This window comes from Neltuma alba, unplaced genomic scaffold (assembly GCF_004799145.2).
Source record: "Neltuma alba isolate B1F8T4 unplaced genomic scaffold, ASM479914v2 tig00012576_pilon, whole genome shotgun sequence".
NCBI lineage: Eukaryota > Viridiplantae > Streptophyta > Magnoliopsida > Fabales > Fabaceae > Neltuma > Neltuma alba.
The window spans coordinates 390,477-415,759 of record NW_021637028.1 but is presented as its reverse complement, the minus strand read 5'-3'; the positions used below and the strand labels follow the sequence as shown (position 1 = coordinate 415,759).

The 25,283-nt window shown below is 32.9% G+C and overlaps 3 protein-coding genes across 5 annotated transcripts; 1 reads left to right on the top strand and 2 right to left on the bottom strand.

The window, feature by feature from the left end:
- Positions 1-3,417: 3,417 nt before the first annotated feature.
- On the top strand, positions 3,418-10,870 carry LOC114728807 (phenylalanine--tRNA ligase, chloroplastic/mitochondrial). 3 transcript variants are annotated; one of them, XM_028915758.1, is made up of 11 exons: positions 3,418-3,554; positions 3,938-4,247; positions 4,727-4,917; positions 5,904-6,110; positions 6,189-6,306; positions 7,242-7,318; positions 8,296-8,475; positions 9,102-9,146; positions 9,784-9,888; positions 10,170-10,283; positions 10,397-10,870. In XM_028915758.1, exons 2-11 carry the CDS (start codon positions 4,040-4,042, stop codon positions 10,445-10,447), a joined length of 1,296 nt encoding a protein of 431 aa, XP_028771591.1. In that variant the 5' UTR covers positions 3,418-3,554; positions 3,938-4,039; the 3' UTR covers positions 10,448-10,870. The 3 variants fall into 3 exon arrangements, with proteins under 3 accessions (XP_028771591.1, XP_028771589.1, XP_028771588.1); XM_028915756.1 differs by having other exon boundaries at positions 3,935-4,247; XM_028915755.1 differs by lacking the exon at positions 3,418-3,554 and having other exon boundaries at positions 3,861-4,247.
- Positions 10,871-13,993: 3,123 nt separating this feature from the next.
- On the bottom strand, positions 13,994-15,424 carry LOC114728811 (NADH dehydrogenase [ubiquinone] flavoprotein 1, mitochondrial-like). Its single transcript, XM_028915763.1, has one exon. The coding sequence runs from the start codon at positions 15,422-15,424 to the stop codon at positions 13,994-13,996; it is 1,431 nt and encodes a 476-aa protein (XP_028771596.1).
- A 1,885-nt stretch (positions 15,425-17,309) lies between these two features.
- Positions 17,310-21,210, bottom strand: LOC114728808 (uncharacterized). Its single transcript, XM_028915759.1, has 7 exons — positions 21,112-21,210; positions 20,808-20,925; positions 20,448-20,536; positions 20,328-20,374; positions 20,135-20,223; positions 18,809-18,942; positions 17,310-18,005 (listed from the first exon to the last, which is right to left on the bottom strand). The coding sequence occupies exons 1-7, from the start codon at positions 21,208-21,210 to the stop codon at positions 17,325-17,327; spliced, it is 1,257 nt and encodes a 418-aa protein (XP_028771592.1). The 3' UTR covers positions 17,310-17,324.
- Between the last annotated feature and the right edge of the window lie 4,073 nt (positions 21,211-25,283).

Genomic DNA, 25,283 nt, shown 5'->3' with positions numbered 1-25,283 from the left:
GTGAAACCTGAGTTATGGAAAGATGATGCTGTAGTGTGCTGCTATGTTATTGGGGCTAACCCTCCTTTTTCATAATGATAAATGGATTGCACGGCAAATCTGGGGAAAGTTTGGGGTTGAAAAACTGTTGTTAATGAAAAATGACTTATTTTTGGTAAAGTTGAAAAGTGCCAACGCCAAAGATGAAATATTGAAGGCTGGAAATTTTCCATTTGATAAAAAAGAAACCAGTGAGACCGTCAAACCATGGACTATAGAACTTCCAGTAAAAAAGAACATACAGAAAGGGGCCATTACACAGTTTCAAATTGGATCCAATTTCCCCACTTGGATCTTAAATGTTGGAATGTCTCTTATCCAGCTAAGCTTGTCCGTTCCTTGGGCAATCCGCTTGTGTAATGCTGGAGTGTTGATAGAAATGATGATGAATGGTGAGATGACTAACAGAGTTGGATGTAATGGGGAGAATTAGCTTCTCATAGCACAATGAATTAAGGTTCGAGTTCTTGTTAGGAAAGATGTCCAACAATGCATCGTATATTATCACCTCCAATAAAAAAATACATGTGTTTAGAAAAAAAAGTGATAAATGGTGAGATATCTTCTTTTTTCCTTTAAGAGTAATAAAAAGGGACTAAGCCTAATACAAATTAGGAAAAAAAACTCAAGTCAAGTTTTTTTATTTATTATGTTAAGTTCTCCAATCAGACGTGCCATGTGTCATTTTTTGTTTTACATAAATTTATATTTAAATGCTATCAAATATTACAAACAACAAGCCTTATCCCACTAGGTGAGGCTATCAAATATTAATATTTTAAAAATAAAACATATGGTCATATGTACGAGTACAATTTTATAACTTCAACATTAACATAATTTATAGATTTTATGATAATATAAAATAATTGTAAAATAACAGGAGATATTGAGACTTATGAATGTCCACATATATTGTGTTCATAACACATTGCTTTTGGTTTCCATGCTTTGTACTCCTCCGATCCTTAATATAGGACCCAATTGGTGAGGTGGTTTTGGTCCTAAATATAAGACTCATTTTTCATATTTATCAATTATCTCTAAATTACCCCTATAGATACTCTTTCAACCATAATCAAGTAGAAGAGAAAGATGGGGTATTAAGAAATATGATTATGGTATTTTAGGAAAAACATGTCATATTTCTTATAATTAACTAACTTACCTAACTTCCTTAATCTAATCAAATTAGTTAAATGGGTCTTATATTAAGGACCGGAGGAGTATCTTTATGTTTTCTTCAATTTCCTTTACTCTCTAATTTTTCTTTTCTTTTTGTTTTTTTTTATGGATGATGCGGGGCTAAAGCCCAATTATAATTTTTCTTTATTCTATAATAATATAATTTATTCAAAAAGCAATAGGGAACATACCGTCATAAAAGCTAATCTAAATAAAAATGAAAGACTAATAAGAGGCTTGACAATTTATTTTATAAACTACTAAATCACATAAAATGGGGAATAAATAAATAGGCTTTAGTAAAAAATTATAGGATTGTGGAAGACACGCCAATAAACAAATGAAAAAAAAAGGGCAAAAAATTAGAAGGAAGGACTTTAAAAAAATTATTAAGAAAAATATTAAAAACTTTAATTATTTAAAAAGACTAAATATTAAAATACAAACTTAAAAAATACTAAATTATCTCTTGAACCTTTGTTTTAAAAATTAAAAACAAGCAAACTCAAAATACCTTCCCAATTGATGTCAAATACTAATAATTTCCCGGCCCAGGCGTCTAAAATGCCAAGGCCTCACCGTTATGAAACGCTCAGGTACTCAAACGCCATCGTTAACCCCAACATCATCTCGTAAATCTCCATCGCCGACGACAATGATGACTCCGCAAACTCCTCCGGCCAAGACGGCCTCCAAACTTTCTCCGATTGGGTCAAAGGCTCCACGCTTTTCATCAGCCCCATCGACCCCGCACAACTAATCACCTTCCACGTCTTCTACACTACAAAATATATATATATAAATATAAATTAAGTTAATTATCTGTAACAGAGTTTATATAATTTTTTATTCTCTAAATTTGTCTTCATTTTGATTTTAGTTTCTCAAGTTTTAAACTATAGGTTTTGATTCCTCAATAAGCAAAATAATCTTAGTATTTATTAGATGATAGAGATCAATATCATAAACCACAAAAAAATTTGAAAAACAAAAATTTATAGTTTGAAATTTGAGATTTTAAAACCAAAATAAAAACAAATTTAAGGGATTAAAATTTTTATTAACTTTTTATGATAAATAAGTATTATCTTTTGTAAAATACTAAAGGGAAAATTACACATAGGTTCCACACAAGATAATTAATTCATAAAAAGTCCCTGGAAATTTCAAAATGATTCCTAAGTTCCCAGGGACCTGTATGTAATAAATTGAAATTATGAAATTACCTATTTACCCCTATTAATTTTATTGCAGTAATTCATTTACAACCTCAACAGTGGCTGTTGACAGTGTGAGTGGTCAGGGACACTGCAGAGGTTGTTAACCACTTCTCCTCGGGTTGTCAACAACCACTGCTGAAGTTGTAAATGAATAGGAGTAAATAGATAATTTCACAATTATAATTTATTACACATGGATCCCTAGGGACTTGGGAGTTATTTTGGGATTTCGGGAGATTTTTTGTGAATTAATTTCTTGTGTAGGACCTGAGTGTAATTTTTCCAATACTAAATCCTTGTTGCCAGGAGAATAATTTTTTTAAAATCACTAAATTCCAAATCTTTTATCCTCACACTTGACTACTTTTTGTGAGATTCGTGCGTTGGGAGGAAGCTAAAATTTTGAGGGTAATTTGGTATTTTCAAGTTTATATTCCTTCTTAATAAATACTACATCTGCTTCTACTTAATACATGAGCTAGCTAACTCATTAGCAAATATTATAAAAATAAATTAAATTAGTTATTTATAATAAATAAGTGTTATTTTTTAAAAATATATTTGTTAATAATGTATATTAAAATGAAAATCTTTTAACATGTGTAATTGTTGGAACTATTTTTTTTTTAAAAAAATAAATACAGGATATAGAGTATTAACTTAAACCTTCAATTAATTAGTTCTTATATTTAAAATTATTGTTAAAAAAAGACTTTAAAAATTAAAAAATTGCATAAAAAAACTCGTTCACAAAAATTATTGTCAAACCAATACAAATATTATAATAGAGTCTTGTTTGTAATGTTTTTTATTTCAACAGTCTCTTTTTATAATTTTCCCTTCCTGTGTTACAATTTTTTTGGGGCTTTTATTTTTATTTTCCCATTAAAAAATGCAAATGCCTCTTCGTTCATTTATGCAGATAGATCGCATTATCTCTCGCTGATCCCCTCTCTGTTGTTCCTATTGTGCCGCGTTTTTCTTCTCATTTCCTTCCTCGTCGTTGTGCTTGTTGATTTCGTCACTGTCTATTGCAGCAGTTGAGCTTCTTCTTCGCCATCCTTCTTTCACTGTGGCTGTGCTCTGCAACTAGGGCTCCATCAGTTTTGTGTAAGACACTAGCTCTCTCCATCATTCTCCGTTTACCAATTTGTTCCTCCATCACTGCACTCAATTAGTTCTCCATTTTAAGTGTTTTTCAATTGCCATTTTCGTTCATTTAAATAGTGGAGGAGATTGAGTTGGTTGCTGGTGAAAGATTGAAGTCCTGTTTGATTCACTGGGCTTTCGGACTGAGAGTCACATCCTACTTTTGTGGTTCCGCCTTGTGTGTAAATGTCCGTGTGTGTGTGTTAATACTTATTTATAAATTATAAAATGATTATACATGTCCCAGTCTTCAAAATCTTAACTTATTTATAAATTATAAAATGATTGTACATGTCCCAGTCTTCAAAATGTTAACTTTAACCGCCACAAATGTTCCACAGAAGTGCTATGAGCTAATCAAGTGGTTCGACTTCCCTGCGAATCTTGCCTCTGGTTCTCTTTCTGTGAGCTATACTTATCCTCTATAAAAGTTTATACCCATTTGGATGGCAATGGCTCTCTCTTCTGTACAAGCCACACTTTTCTCTGGGGCTTCACTGCTTCGTAGAAGTGATACTCTAAGAAGCTTCACATTATGTATACCTTTCTCGTCGATGGCTAGTTCTGTTTCTACTGATAACCTTTCACGAAAGAAATGGAGGCGACCAGTTGTCTCAGTGTTGGATGTTGGTGGTGTCAAGATTTCCAGGGAAGGTAGTCAAATATTTATTTTGGTTTTTTTTTGTTTTTTGGGTGATTAGTTATCTTCAACTTCGTACTTTAAACATCCTATTTGAATTGGAAACTTATACTGGCAGGTTTAAAAGAAACATAAGTTCATTTTTCACATTTAGAATCTCATTCATCTTATGTAGTTTTAACAGATCAAATACTGAAGCTCGTATTGTTGAAAAAAAGGGTTCTACAACAGAATATTATGAGCCATTACCAATTTCCTTGTTTTCTTCAAGTCTGAAATTTGAATCATATTGAAGTCATTTCAGTGATGTTTAGTCTCTTGTGGCCTTCTGGGAGGAATTTTTATCAACTAATACAAGTGAGAAGGATATTATGGGGGTTGTGTGGATGCTTTATCAGTACAGTTCCTACTCTATATGTGCTTGCCCTTCGCATATATTCTATTGTTAATTGTTTTAACTCATACTTATATCTTATTCATTGTGGTTTCTTAGATGTGGTGAGGGACGATCCTACAAATAATGTGCCAGACACGATATTTTCAAAACTTGGGTTGCAACTTCACAGGAGAGACCAGCACCCCCTTGGGATACTGAAGAATGCCATATATGAATACTTTGATTCCAACTATTCAAACAAGTTCAATAAGTTTGATGATCTTTGTCCGATTGTTTCAGTAAAGGAGGTACGTAAAAGATTTTTAAGGCTAGTTTCACTTGAATCCTATGTTTTCTTTTGCCATTACTAGCTTTTGCTGTCCATGGATATGATTCCGCTCTTGCTTCTTAAAAAAGTCTTAATATTTTTTGTGCCGTTCCTATGTTTGTTTGCTTCAACATTCATGCTGATAGTTCCAGCGAGTAGGGCATGTTACTGGAGTTTCCTGCTTGTCAGCACTAGATGTTAGAAGAGAAAACTAATAGGTAATTGATTCCACTTGTAGATATGTCAACAATATTTTTTAAAAATACCTCTAGCTTGGAAAAAGTAAGTCCAATGCACTTTTAAGTTTCAAGCCTTGTTGAGCCACAGAAGATAAAGCATGAAAGTTTTTGAAAGTTACTAGTCCTTCAGAAATTATGTTAGTTCATTAGCTTTTTCATCCAAATTATTCCTATATGTAATGTCATCAATTTAAGGAAACAATTCCTATTCTGGATTTAATTGATGAGCCTATATGGAAGCTGATTTAGCATGTATTGCCTTTTGATAAGATTATTTCATATATTCTCTTACCTGAAAGAAATTGCAAAAACAAGGTCCCACAAATAGGGCAAACCATTGCACACCATTAAGAATGAGATTTTTCCTTTCTTACCAACACCAAATTACTGTAAGTGCTGTGCACGACTATCAGATGTAAGCATTCTTATTCTTGCCAAAGCCCCCTATAATGAGTGAAGAGAAATTGATTTAATAGCGAAGCTTTGTTTGAAATGTCATTAATGTTAACCTTTTACTGTTAGAGCTGAATTATTGTGCTTTTGCTCATACTTCTGCCAATTATCAATTTGTACTGCCTTCATACTACAACGTCCAACCTTTGCAGTCTAAATGTGCCCAATACTACATTGAGGGTAGCTAAAGGGAAATATATTGCTCTTTGGCTTGTTTCAGGTTGTTTGAACTTCATGGTAGTATATTTTGCTGATGATTTTCCTGTTATTTCAGAATTTTGATGATGTATTAGTTCCTGAGGACCATGTGAGTAGGAGTTATAATGATACATACTACATAGACCCTCAGACCGTTCTTAGGTGCCATACAAGTGCTCATCAGGCAGGCTTATTGAGAAGCGGATACACTCATTTCCTTGTTACAGGAGATGTGTATCGAAGAGATTCAATTGATTCAACTCATTACCCTGTCTTCCATCAGGTGTGTTGCCTTAGCCAGGAATTAGATTTTTCTTAGGATTAGGACTGCCAAATTTCTTAGTTTTGTCTGATTGTGTAGATGGAAGGCTTCCGGGTTTTTGTTCCAGATGAATGGGAACCATCGGGAATGGATGCCACTTCCTATGCAGCAGCTGACTTAAAGAAATGCCTTGAGGGGTTAGCACGCCATTTATTTGGTATTCCCAAAATGCAAATAGCCTAATGTGCGGATTACATAATCAGTCACTGCAATTGCATTGTCAATATGAATTTGTATGATAATTTATCTGAAGAATATGAAAGAACCAATGTGGACATGGTAGAAACTGAATTTTTATTTTGAGCACTGTCAAACATGTCATGTGTACGGATGCATATTCAGCACGGAAATTAAAATGCCAAATTGTTCCTTCAAAAATTTAAAAAAGATAAATGAAAAGGCATATAATTCTAGTTATGTCAATCCCCTGAAGTTATAATTTACTTGCAAATTGCTAAATTGTAATACTTTCCCCTGTGCTGCTTCTTAGTCATGACATATATGGTTATATGTAGTATTAACTGCAAGTAAAGTGGAAATGCATTGGGGGTATGTAAGCCAGTGTCATAAGCATATGCCTTTTTTTTTTTGTGGTTTATTTTGACTTCAGTCAATATTACCGACTGAAGGATATGGTATATATGAACCAAAAGTAATTCTGAAATAAAATTCACCTTGCTATTGCAAAATTCTTGGAGAAAAAGATAGTGTTTAAACTGGAAAATAAAATGCTAAATTGTTCCTTGAAATGTTTTAAAAAAGAAAAAATAGATAAGTAGCTGGACATCTAAATCTAGTTAAGTTATTCCTCTGAAGTTATGATTTTCCTTCAAATCGCTAATTCCTAACACTTTCCCTTGTACTGTCTGTGGCAATATTATCATTTATTGTAAATACTCGTTTAGATAGGTCAGTGATCAGGTGCTTAGTGTATAGTCTTTATTAGCTTTTTATATTTTAATGCTACTCGTTTATGCATATACATAGCCTGTTTTTGTACATTTGAATCAATCAACGAGATTCAGAAAATTTTCTCCCACATTGCTTCACAGTCATATATGGTTGTATACTTGTATTTATTATTAATTGCAGGTGCGGTGGAAATGCGTTGGGTGGATACTTATTTCCCGTTTACCAATCCATCATTTGAGCTTGAGATATATTTTAATGTAAGTTATTTTCTTGGGTAGCCTTGTAAGACGTAATAAGTTTATTTATGTTTGACTGGGAAGCCATGTGGTGATTAGATGTTAATACACTTCATTTTTATTTTCTAGTAGATTATTCTGCTTATTTGGGTATGAAAATGAAATTATTAATAGAAAGAAGAGTGGATCATAGGAGGATGTAAAATTATCCTGCAACTAATTTAGAAGGCAAAAAAGAAAAAAAAGAAGATTACTAGAAGGTTGTGGAAACAGAGGTATTTTTGCCTTCCTCTGCTGTGTTAGTCAATCAAATGCAGAAAGTACATATAGAGGAGGAATCTGATTTTAAATTCGAATCAGATCTATTCGTAATGGAATTGATAGTCAAAAGAAATCCTGAAGCTAACTAACCTAAAATGATGGAAGATAATAACAGTACATAGCAGGAAAATAATAACTAGAAAAAAAATATATGTTTACCAGTAGCACAATCTTTAACAATTATGTTATGTTTGCATTCATTTCCTTAAAACATGTAGAGTAATATTGATGTGAATTAATAGACTGGTCCGAATTGTAAAATAGTTCACAAAGATGTAAAAGAAGGATGATTGATGTTGCCTTAGGTTTGTATCAAAAAAAAAAAAAAAGATGTTGCCTTAGGTTCTGTGCCTTATTTGTTGCCTATGTTGTTTATGAGTGTCTCTAATAAATCTAGGAATGGAATTGATATAGACAGGACCTAGTGTGATCCATGCAGTAGATCCCATCTAGTAGGATGAGGCTTGTTCTTGTTGTTGTATTGATATGGACAGGACCTTCCCTACACTTAATGTCTAGAGTACGATGAAACCTCATTCAGGCCTGTGTATATCTATAAGACAATCAAAACATGCACAAGAAACAAAAGAATTAGATGAAAACAATTGACGGAAAATGCTGAACATTTGCTTCCATGTTTGTACAGAGTTAGCTGATGTTTGACATTTTATTTCCAGGAAGAGTGGTTAGAAGTTTTAGGCTGTGGCGTGACAGAGCAAGAAATTCTAAAAAGAAATGGTCACCCAAATAATGTTGCCTGGGCTTTTGGCCTAGGATTGGAGAGGTTAGCTATGGTTCTATTTGACATACCAGATATTCGTCTCTTTTGGTCATCCGATGAGCGATTTACCTCCCAGGTATATGGTTAACAACATTGTTCTATTGGCCTTTGTCCATTTTCCTAGACACTATATTTGATGCCAATGATGTAGTCATCTCAAGAACTGAGAATTTTTGTCTCTTCTTTTTGTAGTCTCTCTTTCTCTGTCTCTCTCTTTGGATTGAAGCTAGTTTCCGGGATTGTTGCAGTATTTAATTTTCCTCTTCACTTTGGTTTTATCGGAGTCTCTTCAATTCCAAGGCTTGCATGCTTTATAAATAGCTTGGGCATTTAGTCTATATGCATTGTGTTAAGGGAGGTTATAAAATAGTATCGATTCATGTTTGTTTTGTGTTTTAAGTAGATGATATTAGTCACGCACACTCTTCACCTTCTCTAACATTTTGCACTTGCTGCTTTTAACAGTGCACGTTGCTTATGATGATTGAGTATTGATTTTCTGTTGTTAGGGATATTATGCATAACTAAAGAGATTTATTTTTGCATTTATTCTGTAATTATTAGCCTTAATATGTTGTCCTAGCCTCTTGCTATGCATAAGAGGTTAGGTTAGAAATCACTTAGTACAGGTCCCACATCCTCTCTTGTTCTCTTCCTCATATTTCTCTGCTACTCACATTCTATATTGTCTTTTTCATACAGTTCTCTAAAGGCCAGTTAGGAGTCAAGTTTAAGCCTTTTTCGAAGGTAACTTCTGCCTGAGGCATGTATGTATATGTGCTTGGTTATCCTTAGTTCTGCGGTTAAGTATGTATATGTTGGTTCCTTTGATATTTCGCGTGTTAAATGTCTGGTCAGTATTAATTCTGATAGCTGCAGTTATTTGAACTTCAAAGTATATGATTTCGTGAGTTTAAGTTTTCAAATGATCCATGTCCTATATATGTGAATCTCTTTGTCTTGGCAGGCAACATTTAGCTGAGGAAATGTATCACTAGAATTTACTCTGGGGACCTTGATGTTTTGATATCTGTCTATCCAAGTGTCATTATGATGTAACTCACCTTCAAAATGATATTAAGATTAATAATAATCTGGAAGAGTGTAGGTCAACTAGAGAACTACAGAGGAAATAGCAGAAAACACTAACGGTACTAGCTTTTGAGGGGCTAGCTCTCTCCCAAACCGCGCTCTTATTTTTCTTGTCCCTCCCACTTACAAAGCACTGTATATATGTTTCCCAGTACTAGCCTACTCTCTTACACTTCATAAATTTTATGTTCCTTAGTCGTGGTGGCCCATTGGTTTATAGTAGTTCTGTAACTTCACTGCATAAAGTTTTCAGAACTTGAGATGACCTTCTCTTCTTTTTAATCTTTGACAGTATCCTCCTTGTTACAAGGACATGAGCTTCTGGATCAATGAGTCGTTCACTGAAAACAATCTTTGTGAAGTTGTCAGAAGTGTAGCCGGTGATCTTGTTGAGGAGGTAGGTCTTTGAGCACTTTTGCAAGCAAAATTTTCTGGTTTTTACATTTATTGTGATATCCCCTTAAATCTGTTTTCATATTAATTTCACTCTGATAAAGTGCATTTCGGGTTATACTATCAAGCATTTCACAGAGGAATAAGAGCCAAGTTGGTTAGGCAAGATAATTATTGAGCCACTAACTGACCCAACTTGATATTTATGTAAAAGAACGTGTTTTTAAAATAAAGTATAATCATCTTATTCTTTTCCCCTGCTTATTGATGTTCTTGAAATACCAGGTGAAGTTAATAGACAATTTTACCAACAAGAAAGGAATGACCAGCCACTGCTATCGGATTGCATATAGGTCTATGGAACGTTCTCTTACCGACGATGAAATCAACGACCTCCAGGTTATTGTTGTTTTATCAGAAATTGTGGTGTTATTTATATCCAGCTTTTAGTTTTTTCATCGTATTTAGTCTGAAAGCTACAATTTTTTTTTCCTAATAACCTTTGAATGCAGTGGAAGGTTAGAGAACTGGCGGAGAGCAAATTGAAAGTTACCCTGAGATGAAAACTTTGATGCGCTCAACTTGGACGTCAATTCCTGTGTTCTCAAATTGGTTGATGTACAGATGTAACACGTAGCTATTGAATGATGATGAGATTTGGAAGCGGTACTTAGATCTCAAAAAATTAAATTAATGATAGTTAAGTCCCCAAAATTTTTGTTGAAAGATGAGTCGCAAGTATCGGACTCACGATTGAGACTGCTTTAAACGTGGAAGCCATAGGTTAGTGATTTGTAAGTGAGATTTCCATATTTGCAACTATTTAAATATGTATTTGCCGTTTATCTTTGAGCAAGTTTTTTGGATCTGACTGTCATTAAATGAAATGTCGGAACTTAACTGTCATTTTACTATTTATAGCTTGCTGGTCATGGCTAGCTGAACAAGCAAAATTGTAGATGGATGTATAATAATGATTTTTGCCACGTGGGAACTGTTGAACCATTAAAACTCAATTGTTGGCCTTTTATGTTTAACGTCCGGTTTGATTTTTAAAACATTGAGATCAACTATTAAATAGTGTAAAAAAAGAGAGGCCAAACTAGTCGGTTTAACTGAAAAACTGATGAACTGGCCAGCGGCCTGGTTCAGTTAAAGCAATGAACTGGTCATAGAATGAATTGGTATCAACCTGGTCAAACTGGGATGAACCGGTGCAAATCAGCAAAAATCGGAGTAAACCGGTGATGAACTAGTTTGAATTATTATGTTACTATTTATTTTTCTTTTTTTCTCGTTCAACTCCTAATATTTTAGTTACTATATATTTAAATGAATTTTAATAATGATTTTGGTATTAATAATTATTAATTTTAGTTATTGAGAAATCATAAAGATCAAAATCTTTAATGTTATTGTATTTTGTTTTAATTACAATCAAATTATTGTTGTATTTTCTTACATTTTGTTATTAGTGATTATTAATGTTGTTATACTTTGTTATTTTTAATTGGGAAAACCATATTGAAGGTACTTATACTTTCTCTCAATTTTAATTTGGTACCTATGTGTTTTTTTCCCTTTAATTAAATATTTAATTTTATCTTTTTAGCAACATTAGCTCTTATAACTTTGTTCTATTGATATCTTTAGTCTCTACATAAGGATTAATGATGTTAATAGAAGAAAAATAAAGATTTAGTTAAGAACAAAAAAACACATAGGTACCAAATTGAAAATTGAAAAAAAGTATAAGTACCTCCAATATGGTTTTCCCTTTTTAATTAAATTTTATCATTTTAATGTGACTGGTTTGACCCCAATCTGACCCACTAACCCTCGAACCACTACCTCAACTGGTTTAGTGTCCTATCCGATTTTTTGTTCCTTGCTGTTAAAGTGATTTAAGGATTAATAATTCACAAAATCATCAGTTGGAATTCCGCTCCTAATGTGAGGATTTTATCAATGAACAATTTATTATTATCTTTATAAGTACTCTAAGTCTGAAAGTATGTGTTACTCTTAATGAGCTTTTAAGATTTAACTCACCTAAATTTTATTGTATAAAAAAATAGGAGTAATGTTTTATAATACACTGGGCTTCTTTAATAATTTTGCCTTAAATCTTATATCCTTGTGAATTGTTTGGAACATAAAGGAGAAGATGAGGCTTTGAAGGACACCATATATAGAACAGAATAGACTAGTAATAAATTTTATCGTTAAAAGATAGATCAGAGATTTGGCATCACGAGTAAATCAGTAAATAAAATTTATTCTAATATGATTGCATGGCTAAAACTAGCTGCAACGTAGGTGACTTTATTTAACACGACTGACCACCATAAGTCAAGAGAGACATGTAAAAGCATGACAGACACTCCGGCAATGGAAGTGGATTTAAGTAACAATAACCGTATATGGCCCTGTTTAGCATTACTATTAAAATTATTTATAAACGTATTTTATGTAAGTCAAGAAAAATCTTTTCGGTTAAAAAGTTGTTTATAAACCATTACAAACGGGCCTTTTATCAATAAAGTATGGAGAAGCCCAATGAAGCATACAAAGTCTGGGATATTTCGTCAAATTAATGTGAGTTAAATTTATATTCATATACCAACAAATATTGGTTCAAGTGGAAGGGACTTGGGTACCTTAAACATCATGTCCCGGGTTCGATTCTTGAGACGGTGTGTATGGAACAAACATTGTTGGGAATGGTTCCCGCTACGGCATCTAACAATACCTTGAGAGATTAGTCTTTCACCGTTCATGTGGGAGGATACTCTAGACAACAAAAAATTTATATCCATAAAAATATAGGCTTAATATATATATATATATATATATGTATATATAATATCTATTTATTTATTTGTATGAAAATAGAAACAGCCAGATTGGTCGGCCTGCTTATAATAATGGCCATGGCCTTGAGCCCAATCCCTTTGTCTATTTTCACCTTTGCTTCCATTATCATGTTGATTTTCACAGAACCAAAACGGATGTCAAAGGCTTGGTGCTCCTTTGAAAGTGGGGAGATTGTGGGTTCTATCTCATTTGTAATCTCAGATCATTAGTACATATTTTTCTATTCAAAAAATAAAAAAAAGATTAATCTTGGTATCAATTCATGGCCATATATGACGGAGTTCATCTCTTATCATTAATTAAACAAACAAAATTGAGCATTAAAAAGAAATACTTAGAGAAAGCAGATATTATTGATAATTTACAACAAAAAAAGAGTTAAACAGGTTCAAATAAATACAGTCCAAAAAGCTGTTGCAAATCAAAATTTTAATGGAAGCCTACAAGTCCCCTGTTTTTCTGAAAACAGAGGCTTTATTTCAACTATCTCCATCCATGAATACAATTGTGCCCTACAAAAAAATAAGATAAATTTATAGCAAACCACACACACATACACACATATAAAAGGTAAATGTAAATGACAGTTAGGTACCATATGATCAAAAACTTCACTTTTAGAGACAAGAAGTTTTTACATATGTGGAATGTAAAATCTATAACATGTACTATTTATAAGTTATAGACACTATAGCTTGTTTGTTAGCTAAGAAAACCATTCTAAAACATATTCCTATATTCTAAAACAAAATCTCCAATCCCGCAATGGAATGATTTTCATTTCAACTGACATGGTAAGATATAGAAGCCGTTTTTGTCAGAAAAAGCCTGTCCACTTTTTTTTGCAACATCTTGCTTTGCATTATAAGAACTTGTTCATGAAGTAGTTGGAGGCAACATTTATTACTCCTACGATCCTAAATATAACACTTATTTTATAGTGTAAATCATTTTGTAGTGTAATTTACACTACAAAATAGATTTTATATTTAGAATCAGATGAGTACTATCTAATCTACAAAATTAACTGCAAATACCTAATCCTTTGTGCCTAACCAAGCAAATTCTTAAGCAACTATATTCATTCTTAACCAACTAATATCAATTTAACATTTCCAACAGTTTTATTCCTTTAACTTGTATAGATCAAATTAAATAACATGCAAGTCAAAGAAAAAATAGAACTTAGAGAAGAAAAGATCCAAGAAACAACCTTATTATAAAGAGGCAAATCAAGCATTTGCTTGTAGTGCCTCCTTCTGTGCATGCTCTCTAATCCTTTTCTCTAGCTCTGGCCTAAAATGTCTGATCAGTCCCTGCACTGGCCATGCTGCAGCATCACCCAAAGCACATATTGTATGCCCTTCAATTTGCTTAGTAAGCTCTTGAAGCATGTCGATTTCTTCGAGTTTCGCCTCGCCGGCTTTCATTCTCTGCATCATCATCCATAGCCATCCAGTGCCCTCCCTACATGGAGTGCACTGTCCACAACTTTCATGCTTGTAGAAGTAAGAGAGCCTTGCAATGGCATCCACAATATCAGTTGATTTGTCCATAACTATCACCGCCGCCGTCCCCAACGCCGTGTTCGCCACCTTAAGCGCGTCGAAATCCATCAGAACATCATCACAAACACTCTTAGGAATCAATGGAACCGATGATCCTCCGGGAATTATTGCCAGTAAATTGTCCCATCCTCCTCTAACACCACCACAGTGCCTTTCTATTAGCTCTTTTAATGGTATGCTCATTTCTTCCTCAACAGTGCAGGGCTTGTTCACATGCCCAGATACACAAAATAGTTTTGTCCCAGCATTGTTCTTCCTCCCAAATCCGGCGAACCAGTCCGGTCCCCTCCTTAAAATAGTCGGCGAAACCGCCACCGTTTCGACATTTGTAACTGTGGTTGGACAGCCATATAAGCCTGCATTTGCAGGGAATGGTGGTTTCAATCTGGGTTTTCCTTGTTTGCCTTCAAGACTCTCTAACAAAGCTGTTTCTTCACCACAAATATATGCCCCAGCACCAAAATGGATATGAACATCAAAATCATAGCCTGATCCACAAGCATTTTTCCCCAAAAATCCTTTTTTATAAGCTTCTTGCCTTGCTTTTTCCAGTGATTTTCTTTCATTTACGTATTCTCCTCTGATATAGATATAAGCAGCATTGGCTCTCATTCCAACTCCAGCAATTAGACAACCTTCTAAGAGTTTATGCGGGTCATGTCTCATGATCTCTCTGTCTTTGCAAGTCCCAGGTTCGCTTTCATCAGCATTAACAACAAGATACGAGGGACGACCATCTGTAACTTTTGGCATGAAGGACCATTTTAGGCCGGAGGGGAAGCCGGCACCGCCGCGTCCACGGAGGCCTGACTTCTTGATTTGATCCACAATCCAATCTGTTCCTTTGAGTACCAAATCTTTAGTCCGATACCAATCGCCCCTTTTCATTGCACCTTTGAGAAATGGATCATGCAAACCATACAAGTTTGTAAAAACCCTATCTTCATCCTTGAGGCCACCAAAATGAGTTTTCTCTGCAGGTTGAGGTTGTGGAGTAGTCTGAGTGCTTAACAGTCTCAACCCAGAACACAATTTATCAGCTTGCAGTTGAATCAAAGCTTTTCTGTACTGTTGAGAATTAAGAATGCCTTTCATGGTTGCCTGATCAAATGAAAGATCAATTTTTATAACAATGAAATGGAAAAGGACCAAGTTATAGTTAATAAGAGAAAGGAAAATAAGCGGTGCTAAAGTCTCCGTTACAACATCTCAATGCAATCAGAAGGAAAACAATAACAACAAATCTTAAACAGGGAAAGGATTCAAATTTGTAGATGGCAATATTTTATGATATTTGATTCAGATAGTCTCTGCATTATAACAAACTCGTGTGTATGAAACCTAAATGATGAAATGAAACCCTCTGAATCAGTAATGTTTTTTCCTTTCAATGTCAAATGGCATAGTTATTAATGACTTGTTAGGGTCCCAAGTTCACAGGAATATATTTGTCTGAATGTATGAATGAAACGAGGAAATCAAGAAGAAGAAGAAGAAGGTACCGATATGGATGGCTTCCAGGGTGGGGTACGGTAACGGAGAAAACTGAGATCTACTTTATAGGTTTGATTCAACGATCAAAGCTGAGTTCCCAATTCTTTGCCCACGGTAGACGCTTTCTTGTTTCTCTCAAGCCTCCATTGCATTGAACAAAATTACAAGTGGAATTTCACCAAGTAAAATAAGAGTAAATAGTTCTTAATTCTTTATACGTTTTTATTCTAAAATTATGAATATAATAAGATAGTCCATATATGTGTGTGTGTGTGGATATATCCAGACACTACTATACTTTTAATCATTTTGAGGTATGACAAAGCTAAATTAGTAAAGTTGTTCTTCGTGGGGAGACATTGGTAATTGGATCATTATGTCTCGAGCTCAAATGTTAGTGCCCTGGAATATCAAATATAGAGATAATTTGCAATAAAAATATATAAAAAATGAATAGAGAGAATTTGTAATAACAAAAGAAGATATAAGGTCTGATATAAATTTTTATTCATTTTGATCACTCCATTTTTAATAGAATGGCATGTCAGAAGAGAAAAGATTTAAATTATTGAGTGTTGCAATAATAGTATTATTTCACAGAGAGAGAGAGAGATTTGAACATTATAAACATATAATGCGTAGTTTCGTATTTAAAATTACTTTTTAAGAAATGGAATAATAGGAAAATAAATTAAAGTAGTCCATTTCAAGTTGGTCTAATTGAAAAAGAGTTGCTCCATATTTCACAAAAACATGTATATAAATTTGGTCGTGATGCAAGAATTTTACTAGTGAGCAACTTATAATCACTTCTATAAGTATTACCTCCGGTCCTAATTATAAAAGTTAATTGACTAATTTGAGGAGATTAAAGAAATAAGTTGAGTTAGTTATTTATTCTAGATATGTGTTGTCTTTCCTAAAATATTCTTGCTAATCAAGTATATTGGCTAGAATTACCATTGTTAGAAGGACTATTTTGAAAAAAAAAAGTATAAATATGAGAGACAAAGTGGATTGGGATCTTATATTTAGGACCAAAATAAAAATCAAACAAGGTCTTATATTAAAGATTAGAGATAGTATTATTTAAGTGCAAGACATGTCTATCTAAACTTTTTCACTAAAAGGCATTAAAACACAAAATTTTAGAGTTAGGAATATCATGCTTTAACTTGTTTCAAGTTCATTGTGAATTTCTAAGAATTAAAATGAAAATGAGAGAAACCAAACATGAAAATAAGAATTAGGACCAATGAACTACCATGGAATATCATCAAAAGTAGAAATTGGAGTCCATGGACAAAGGTATGTACATCTCCCAAGTCACATTGTGCACTAAATTGTGAACAACACAATTTTCAATTTGCTTGAAACCCATATGATCTATCTAACTCTTTTATTAAAGAAAAAAAAAGAAATTCATGTAATAGTAGTATAATACCAAAGAGTTACATTTGTAACTTATAATAAAATTGGGGGGAAAATTTACTTTTTCCATTCAAAAACGCTGAGACATTGAAACATGACATCTTCTTAATTGTGGAGAGACAATAGAGATGAGGCCACCAAGTGGAGGCTTCATCTTTGACCTATATATCATCTCATTATACGGCCTTCTATAAAACCGCAAAAACGGCAAGAAGGCATCTCGAGACTTGCCGTTTTCACTCGCATGGCCATCCCTGCGGAAGAAAACGGCCGGTGATTGGAAGAACGAGTGGCCCCTCTTGGTAGCCTCTCTATCTGTGACACGTTGCGGCATGGGAGTAGACGACATTGCGTTTGGTCTAATTAATCCTCCACCATTGAGATCTCCTCCACGTGGATGCCCACGAGCAACTGGCGACGCGAATGAATAGGATCGGGCGTTGAATGGGGAGATCAGTGCGGGGCCCATAGGTCTGGGTGAGGGGCTTGTGGGTCCCACCTTGGATGCTGATGTGTCAGTTAGGCTAAGGTACCAAGGCTTTAACGAGTTATTGCCATTGGACGCTGTGAAGGCAAATCGGGAAGATGCGGAAGAACCAATTCTAGCCGTTGGTTTTGTGACGGACGGGCTAAATCGCAGAGATGAGACTCGGGGATATGATACGAAGTCGTTTATATCATGCGTTTCTTCAAAGTCTGATGACGATACCATCATCGTCACCGTTGAAAGCTCAACGAATGGACGAACTCCCTGCACTCACGATATACAAAATTCATTAAAGTAGTATCAATTAATAATTATCTATATAATCATCGATTTAATATGAAATTATGAGGTAAGCATTTTTAAAAAAGATGAATTTATAGGTCCCTATAATTTTACCTGATTTTTAATAAAATCTTTATTGTTTTCCCCTCTTTATCATGTCCTGTTATGCCTGATTTATAATTAAGTTCTCATAATTTCATGTGATTGATTAAACAAAACTACAAAAATCTGATTAAAAAGCAAGTAAAACTATAAAGATAATGATAAAAAGAATTTAAAAAAGATCTTAAAACCATATAAAATTTGAAGGGCTTGGTACAAAAAAGTAGTACAAAATTATAGAGATCAACATATATTAATTTACCAGATAAAGTATAAGAAAATAATAAACAAAAGATTTTCAAATGTACTGGGGATAAGATTTTGTGGGGACCTGACTGGCTAGGTATTATAAGAAGTCAACAGTGGGCAAGTGGTCCTTTTGTTGATGGTCAAAAAAGGGGGAACACAGCATGCAGCCATGCACATGAGCACTACAATCAGATTTTTTTTAATAATTTAAAGCCAATGTTTTAAATATATGTGATGTGATTGATATATGAATTATAAAAATTATACTAATTAATTCAAAAAAAAATTATAATACCTCCCATCCTAATTATAGGAATAAGATCTTATAATTATTATAGAAAGATATAGTAACAAATTATAATATTTAGTGAATAGAACAGAATTTGGTAAGTACCAAAATTAGGCAGTGTTTGGGGATTTGAATTTAATTATACCTTCCACAAACAAGTGAAGAGTGAAGGAGGGTCAATCACAAAGGCCTTCTGTAGCTGCCCTGGATAATTTTCTGCCACAATTTTCAGTGCTCCCACTAATATGTTCATTAAAGCTGATGCTGACCTGTAAAAACCTGCACCCAACCGTAATTAATTACCTATTTTTCAGTACCCAACAGTAATTAATTACTCATTTTTCACTTTCTTTTAGCCATGAGGAAATAGTCTACCAACAGGAAGACACAATTCTGTGTCGGATTATCGAGAGTGAAGGGCAATCACTTCCAACTGTGATTTGCTTGGAATGGCGATAAAACCCTTCAAAAATAATTTTTTAATTGTCATTTATAAAATACTTTTTTAATCTTATTTATAAGTCACTTTTAATATATTTCACACAGACCAAGAAAAATCTTAAACTTCATTAACTCTAATTTAAAATTCAATAATTTTTTAATTTTATTCCTATTTAATATATATTATATTTTATGCAAACAAAATCAACAAAATAATAAATGAAGAGTAAAATTGTACATCTATACAAAAAAATTTTCTTAATACCCTATAAATAGTATCAAAAAAATGTTTTTTCTCTCTGACCTATAAATAAGACTAGAGGAGCACGAGATTATTATATAAGAAAAATTTTATTCTGATTTATGTAAAAAAATGTTTACAAGCACTTAACAAATGGCGGTTTTAGTAGGCACTATCTGACTGTTTGTGATGACGATAAAAATCTTTAAAAACAGTTTTTCAATTAAGCTTTATAAAATAAAAAGTAAATATGTAAGAGAAGTTTTATCTCAAATTATATAAATAAGTGCTTTTAGTAATCACAATTATAGTAAACAAACACCAAATGGTTACGCCTTAACTGTGAATAGAGATAGAATGGGAATCAAAATTCTCAGGACAATGTCAACTGAGGAAACAGAAATGCAGACTAAAGATCTCTCTTGGGATGGTACTGTCAAAAGCCAAAAAGGAGCAGTTAGTGCAGGAGGAGAATCATCAAGTGGCATAATCTTTTCACTAAAAAAAAAAATCCAAAAGAATGGACCAATTTCTGAGCAGAATGTCAATTGTCAAATGACGACACTCCAATTCCCAATAATACCCCTTCCAAACTAAGCAACCTATCCCAGCCTAGACGTGACACATAAAGGGCACACCGGACAATCTCTGAAACTCCCTCAGAAACTATGCTTCGCTGTCCTTCTCTGTTTGATCTTAATAATAATAAGGTCTCCCAAAACAAAAGTCATATGATATTTGAAGGCTCAGGTCAAAAAAAAATAAAAAAGGATATTTGAAGGCACTTACTTGCATCGAAGAGGATGACGAGTTCTTTCATGTTTCTGGTCATCGTTGAAATGGCCACCTCCAATGTGAACACAAACAAGCGATTGAACCTTTGGAAGTTTCAAAAAACTACAACGTTAAGTTTGGTTTCTTGGAGGAAGTGCAAGTTTTCTACTGTTTGGGAAGCGGGAAAGTGGGGGGAAGTGAAACTTACAGTTTCTGAGAATGTGACTTATGGTAGTCCTGCTTCATCCGGAAAATCTGTGGATACAGCCAATAAACTTTCAGTTCCATGGAAAGAAGAAGGAAGAAGACAGAAGGGTAGTGAAATTACCATTACAGGTCTGGATTCATCGTCCTGACCAGCCACATAAGCTAACCCGTCGGCGATTTCAGCTGCGAACTCATCTGCCATCAGATTCTCTGTTTACCCCAAAAGAAAAAAAAGTTATCATCTTTCAGCTTTAGGTATGGGGATTAATTAGTTTACATGTATTTCTGCGTGTTAACTTTAGTGTATAGTTTAACTCTTGATTCAGAAAGGAAGTGGAGAGGAAACAGCAAAATTCTTGGGTGAACCAAAAGGAGAATATTCGCAGATTTTTTTAGAATAACGCCAGAAATGAAGCTTTTACAGAGAGAGAATCTGATGAGAGAACTAGACGAATATATATACATATATATATACACACACCGATGCCTATAGTTTCTCTCCAAGAGAGGCAAGCCCTGAGTTGCTTGGCAGCTTTCTTCACATTATCCTTGTTCGCTTTGAGAAACCGTTCAACACAAGCATAGTTGCAGAACTTCTCCTGCAAAATTAATCAAACCAGCAAAACCATACAAGTTAAGCATTAATTAGAAATCCATGAATAGGTAATAATCCTCACATTTTCTGTGTGTGTGTGTGTGTGTGTGTGTGTGTGTGTGTGGGTGTGGGTAGAAGAAGAAATGAGTGTGGATTAATGGAGGGGAGAGAGAAAGAAAGAGAGAGAGACCTGTTTGAGAGTGAGGGGTGATTGTTTTCTGATGAGTTGAAGAACAGCTTCAACTTTGAAGGTAGGGTCTTTCTGGTGATTCTGGTCTTTCTTCCCCATTCTCAGAAATCTGAATACAAACTTTGAAGAAGAGGTTTAGAGAGAGAGGGGGGGAGAGAGAGGGGTGGAGGAAGACGAGGCTACGGAGGGCGTATAAATAGAGGAAGAAGACGGCTGACGAGAACGCCGTTATACGCATGCAAAGCTTAAGGGAAGAAGAAATTTTCAAAAATGAAAGAAGCGCCTTATTTTATTTTAATAAAATAAATAAATAAAGGGCTTATTATTATTATTAGTATTTGAAAACGTCAACGACTTCACAGTGCTTTTGATGGTCAATGGCTTACGTGTCACCACAGTGATACTTTCTGCCCTTGTGTTGTAACGGAAATTGTACATTGTCCCCCTTCTAAATCCTAATTCAACAGCGGTTTTTTAACCCAGATAAAAAATTTCGGTTAAAAAAAACCCGAATTAAAAAATTGAAAACTCTAAAAAAAAAACTCTGAAATGATCAAATGAGAATCATTTTAAAACTGATGGAATTTTAATTTGTATGCATAGATAAATTTTTTTAAGTTACACATAATTTCTTAAAGTTTAATTTTCATGCAAATATATCTTTACCATTGTATTACGAACATATTGATTTATACGTATTTGTAAAGTATATAACAACCAGAGAAAATTACTCTCCGATAGTAATCTGATCATCAAAAAGTTTGACAAGTGACTAGTGTGAATTAGTGTCATCTCTTGTATTAGAACTTCCCACTACATGTTACTTATTTTGTCACATATTTTTTAATAATTAAATTTTTTATATGGAAGTATTTAGTAATTTTCCTTAACAATCAACAATAACTTCAACATCAACAGTAACTAGGTTTTTAAAAATATAAATTAGTTTACATGTTATTTTTAAAATTGAATTCATTTTTCTGAAGAAAAAATGCATATCATCAAAACATCTTTGAAGAAGTTTACTGTTTCACAGATAATCTCTCATTAAATTTATATATATTATTTGAAATTATAATATCTCCTTGGCTTGTAAAAGGATAATATTTTAACAAACAGGTGTTGGTTGGTCCTAATAAGAGGGGCTATAACCATTTAAACACTATGAGGATGTTACGTTAGAAATCAAATTATGATTTTAAAAGTAATTTTACGATATATGAAATAAATATATGATATGAATTGTCTCAATTTGTGTTAACAATGCTTCCTAGACAAACCAAACACCCCGTATATCTCAGGCTTGAATCCATAAAGAAATACCTTTCATTAAAGTGGATAATGCTTAAATTTGATTCAATAATATTAAATATCATATGGCTACCTGAGAAAGAGTAACGATATTCTTGGCTTGAAAAAATAATGATCTTGAAATAGAAAATTCAAAAAGATAGAGGATAATTGAGATATACATCCCTTGTTGTGCCCAAAAGAAACAACAAGGATGGGAAAATTTGGGACTACGGAACTGATGATGAAAAGTGAAGGTGTACGTACAAGATGGGCACATGAACATCAAAAGTGAATAGAATAAGATTTGGAATTTATTAGGTTTATATTATATATGTCAAATGGGTTTATTTGAAAAATATAACACGAAATAGAAATTGCCGCCTCTAGCTGGAATTATTTTTAAATAAGCACCTTTTAATATTCATTATATTCGATCTTTCAGCATCCATATAACTTATGTTGTTTTCATTATTTAGTTTATTGGCATTTTATAATTGTGAGGTATTAAAGTATTATATAATTCTTTTTTTTCAATACTAAAGTGTGACTCTCCCTTATATTTTCTACATGTACATATAATTGTGAGTTTTGTGCTTCTATTGATATTTTGAATCTTTCACGACCACTCAGTATGGATCTTCTCTTTTTCAGTGCCAAGAACCATGTTACTTTGCTACCAAACAACGGGCAAAAGAACAAGTAAAAAGAGAGATACATACAATGACCACAGAAATATGATAATTTTAAAAGGATCCCTTGGAATGACATAACTTCCATGAGGTCTTTAGCAACCATTATGGAATTAAACTCCTTAACCATTAAATCAAACTTACATATTTTCTTGGTATATGTGAGTTTTATTTAAATTCTGAATCATGCTTTTTTTTTTTGGGTAGAATTGAATCATGCATTTTTAGCTCTTAAGGACTAATTTTCTTATATTCAATGTAAAACGGCTAAGGAGAAATTTTTTTAATATTCAATGCATAATGTAGGAGACTATTTTCTAATACGCACTAACCATACAAAACCATGTGTGAACTATGCCTAATGTATGGGAAATTGACGATTTGAATCCTATAAAACACAACATTGTCCTATTGAAAAATATATGGAAAAAAAATCCGTTTGATTCAAACTTAAATATCTTCTTGGTATGTGTGAGTTTTATTTAAATTTGAAATCATGTATCTTTAACTGTTAAGAATGAATTTTCTCACGTTCAATGTAAAACAGTAAAGAATAAATTTTCTAATATTTGATGTATAATATGGGAGACTATTTTTTAGTATGCACTAACTGTGCAAAACCATATGTAAACCCTATGCCTAATGTATGGAATATTGACAATTTGAATCTTATAAAGCACAACATTATCGTATTGAAAAATAGATTAAAAAAATCTGTTTGATTCAAATTTAAATGTCTTCTTAGTATATGTGAGTTTTATTCAAATTTTGAATCATGTATCTTTAACTGTTAAAAATAATTTTTCTTACATTTAATGTAAAACGGCAAAGAATAAATTTCCTAATATTCAATGCATAATATAGAAAACTATTTTTTTAGTACGCACTAACCGTGCAAAACCATATATGAACCCTATGCCTCATGTATGGAATACTGAAAATTTGAATCTTATAAAACACAACATTGTCCTATTGAAAAATAGATTAAAAAAATCTATTTGATTCAAACTTAAATGTCTTCTTGGTATATGTGAGTTTTATATTCAAATTTTGAAGCATGTATCTTTAGCCGTTAAGAATGAATTTTCTCATATTCAATATAAAACAGCAAAGAATAAATTTTATAATATTCAATGCATGATATAAGAGACTATTTTTAGCATGTATTGTGTAATCCAAGTGTGGATCCTACGTTGCATGTATGGGAAACCTTGCTACATAAAAGACAATTTGAATCTTGTAAAACACAACATTATCCTATTGAAAAATAGATTAAAAAAATTCTGTTTGATTCAAACTTAAACGTCTTCCTGGTATATTTGAGTTTTATTCAAATTTTGAATAATGTATCTTTAGCTGTTAAGAATAAGTTTTCTCACATTCAATGTAAAACGGTAAAGAATAAATTTTCTAATATTCAATGCATAGTATAGGAAACTATTTTTTAGTACGCACTAACCGTGCAAAACCATGTGTGAACCCTATGCCTCATGTATGGAATACTGACAATTTGAATCTTATAAAACACAACATTGTTCTATTGAAAAATATATTAAAAAAAATATGTTTGATTCAAACTTAAATGCCTTCTTGGTATATGTGAGTTTTATATTTAAATTTTGAATCATGTATCTTTAGCCGTTAAGAATGAATTTTCTCACATTCAATGTAAAACGGCAAAGAATAAATTTTATAATATTCAATGCATGATATAAGAGACTATTTTTAGCATGTATTGTGTAAAACCAAGTGTGGATCCTACGTTGCATGTATGGGAAACCCTGCTGCATAAAAGACAATTTGAATCTTATAAAACACGACATTATTCTATTGAAAAATAGATTAAAAAAAATTTGTTTGATTCAAACTTAAACGTCTTCCTGGTATATTTGAGTTTTATTCAAATTTTGAATAATGTATCTTTAGCTGTTAAGAATAAGTTTTCTCACATTCAATGTAAAACGGTAAAGAATAAATTTTCTAATATTCAATGCATAGTATAGGAAACTATTTTTTAGTACGCACTAACCGTGCAAAACCATGTGTGAACCCTATGCCTCATGTATGGAATACTGACAATTTGAATCTTATAAAACACAACATTGTTCTATTGAAAAATATATTAAAAAAAATATGTTTGATTCAAACTTAAATGCCTTCTTGGTATATGTGAGTTTTATATTTAAATTT

Coding starts and splice junctions, on each gene's coding strand:
- LOC114728807 (XM_028915758.1), top strand. CDS start 4,040: ATGGCAATGGCTCTCTCTTCTGTACAAGCCACACTTTTCTCTGGGGCT. Junction 7,319..8,295: donor AGCTTGAGATATATTTTAAT/GTAAGTTATTTT, acceptor TTTTATTTCCAG/GAAGAGTGGTTAGAAGTTTT. Junction 9,147..9,783: donor AGTTTAAGCCTTTTTCGAAG/GTAACTTCTGCC, acceptor AATCTTTGACAG/TATCCTCCTTGTTACAAGGA.
- LOC114728808 (XM_028915759.1), bottom strand. CDS start 21,210: ATGGGGAAGAAAGACCAGAATCACCAGAAAGACCCTACCTTCAAAGTT. Junction 20,926..21,111: donor CACCCCTCACTCTCAAACAG/GTCTCTCTCTCT, acceptor TTAATTTTGCAG/GAGAAGTTCTGCAACTATGC. Junction 20,375..20,447: donor ATGAATCCAGACCTGTAATG/GTAATTTCACTA, acceptor CTGTATCCACAG/ATTTTCCGGATGAAGCAGGA.
- LOC114728811 (XM_028915763.1), bottom strand. CDS start 15,424: ATGAAAGGCATTCTTAATTCTCAACAGTACAGAAAAGCTTTGATTCAA.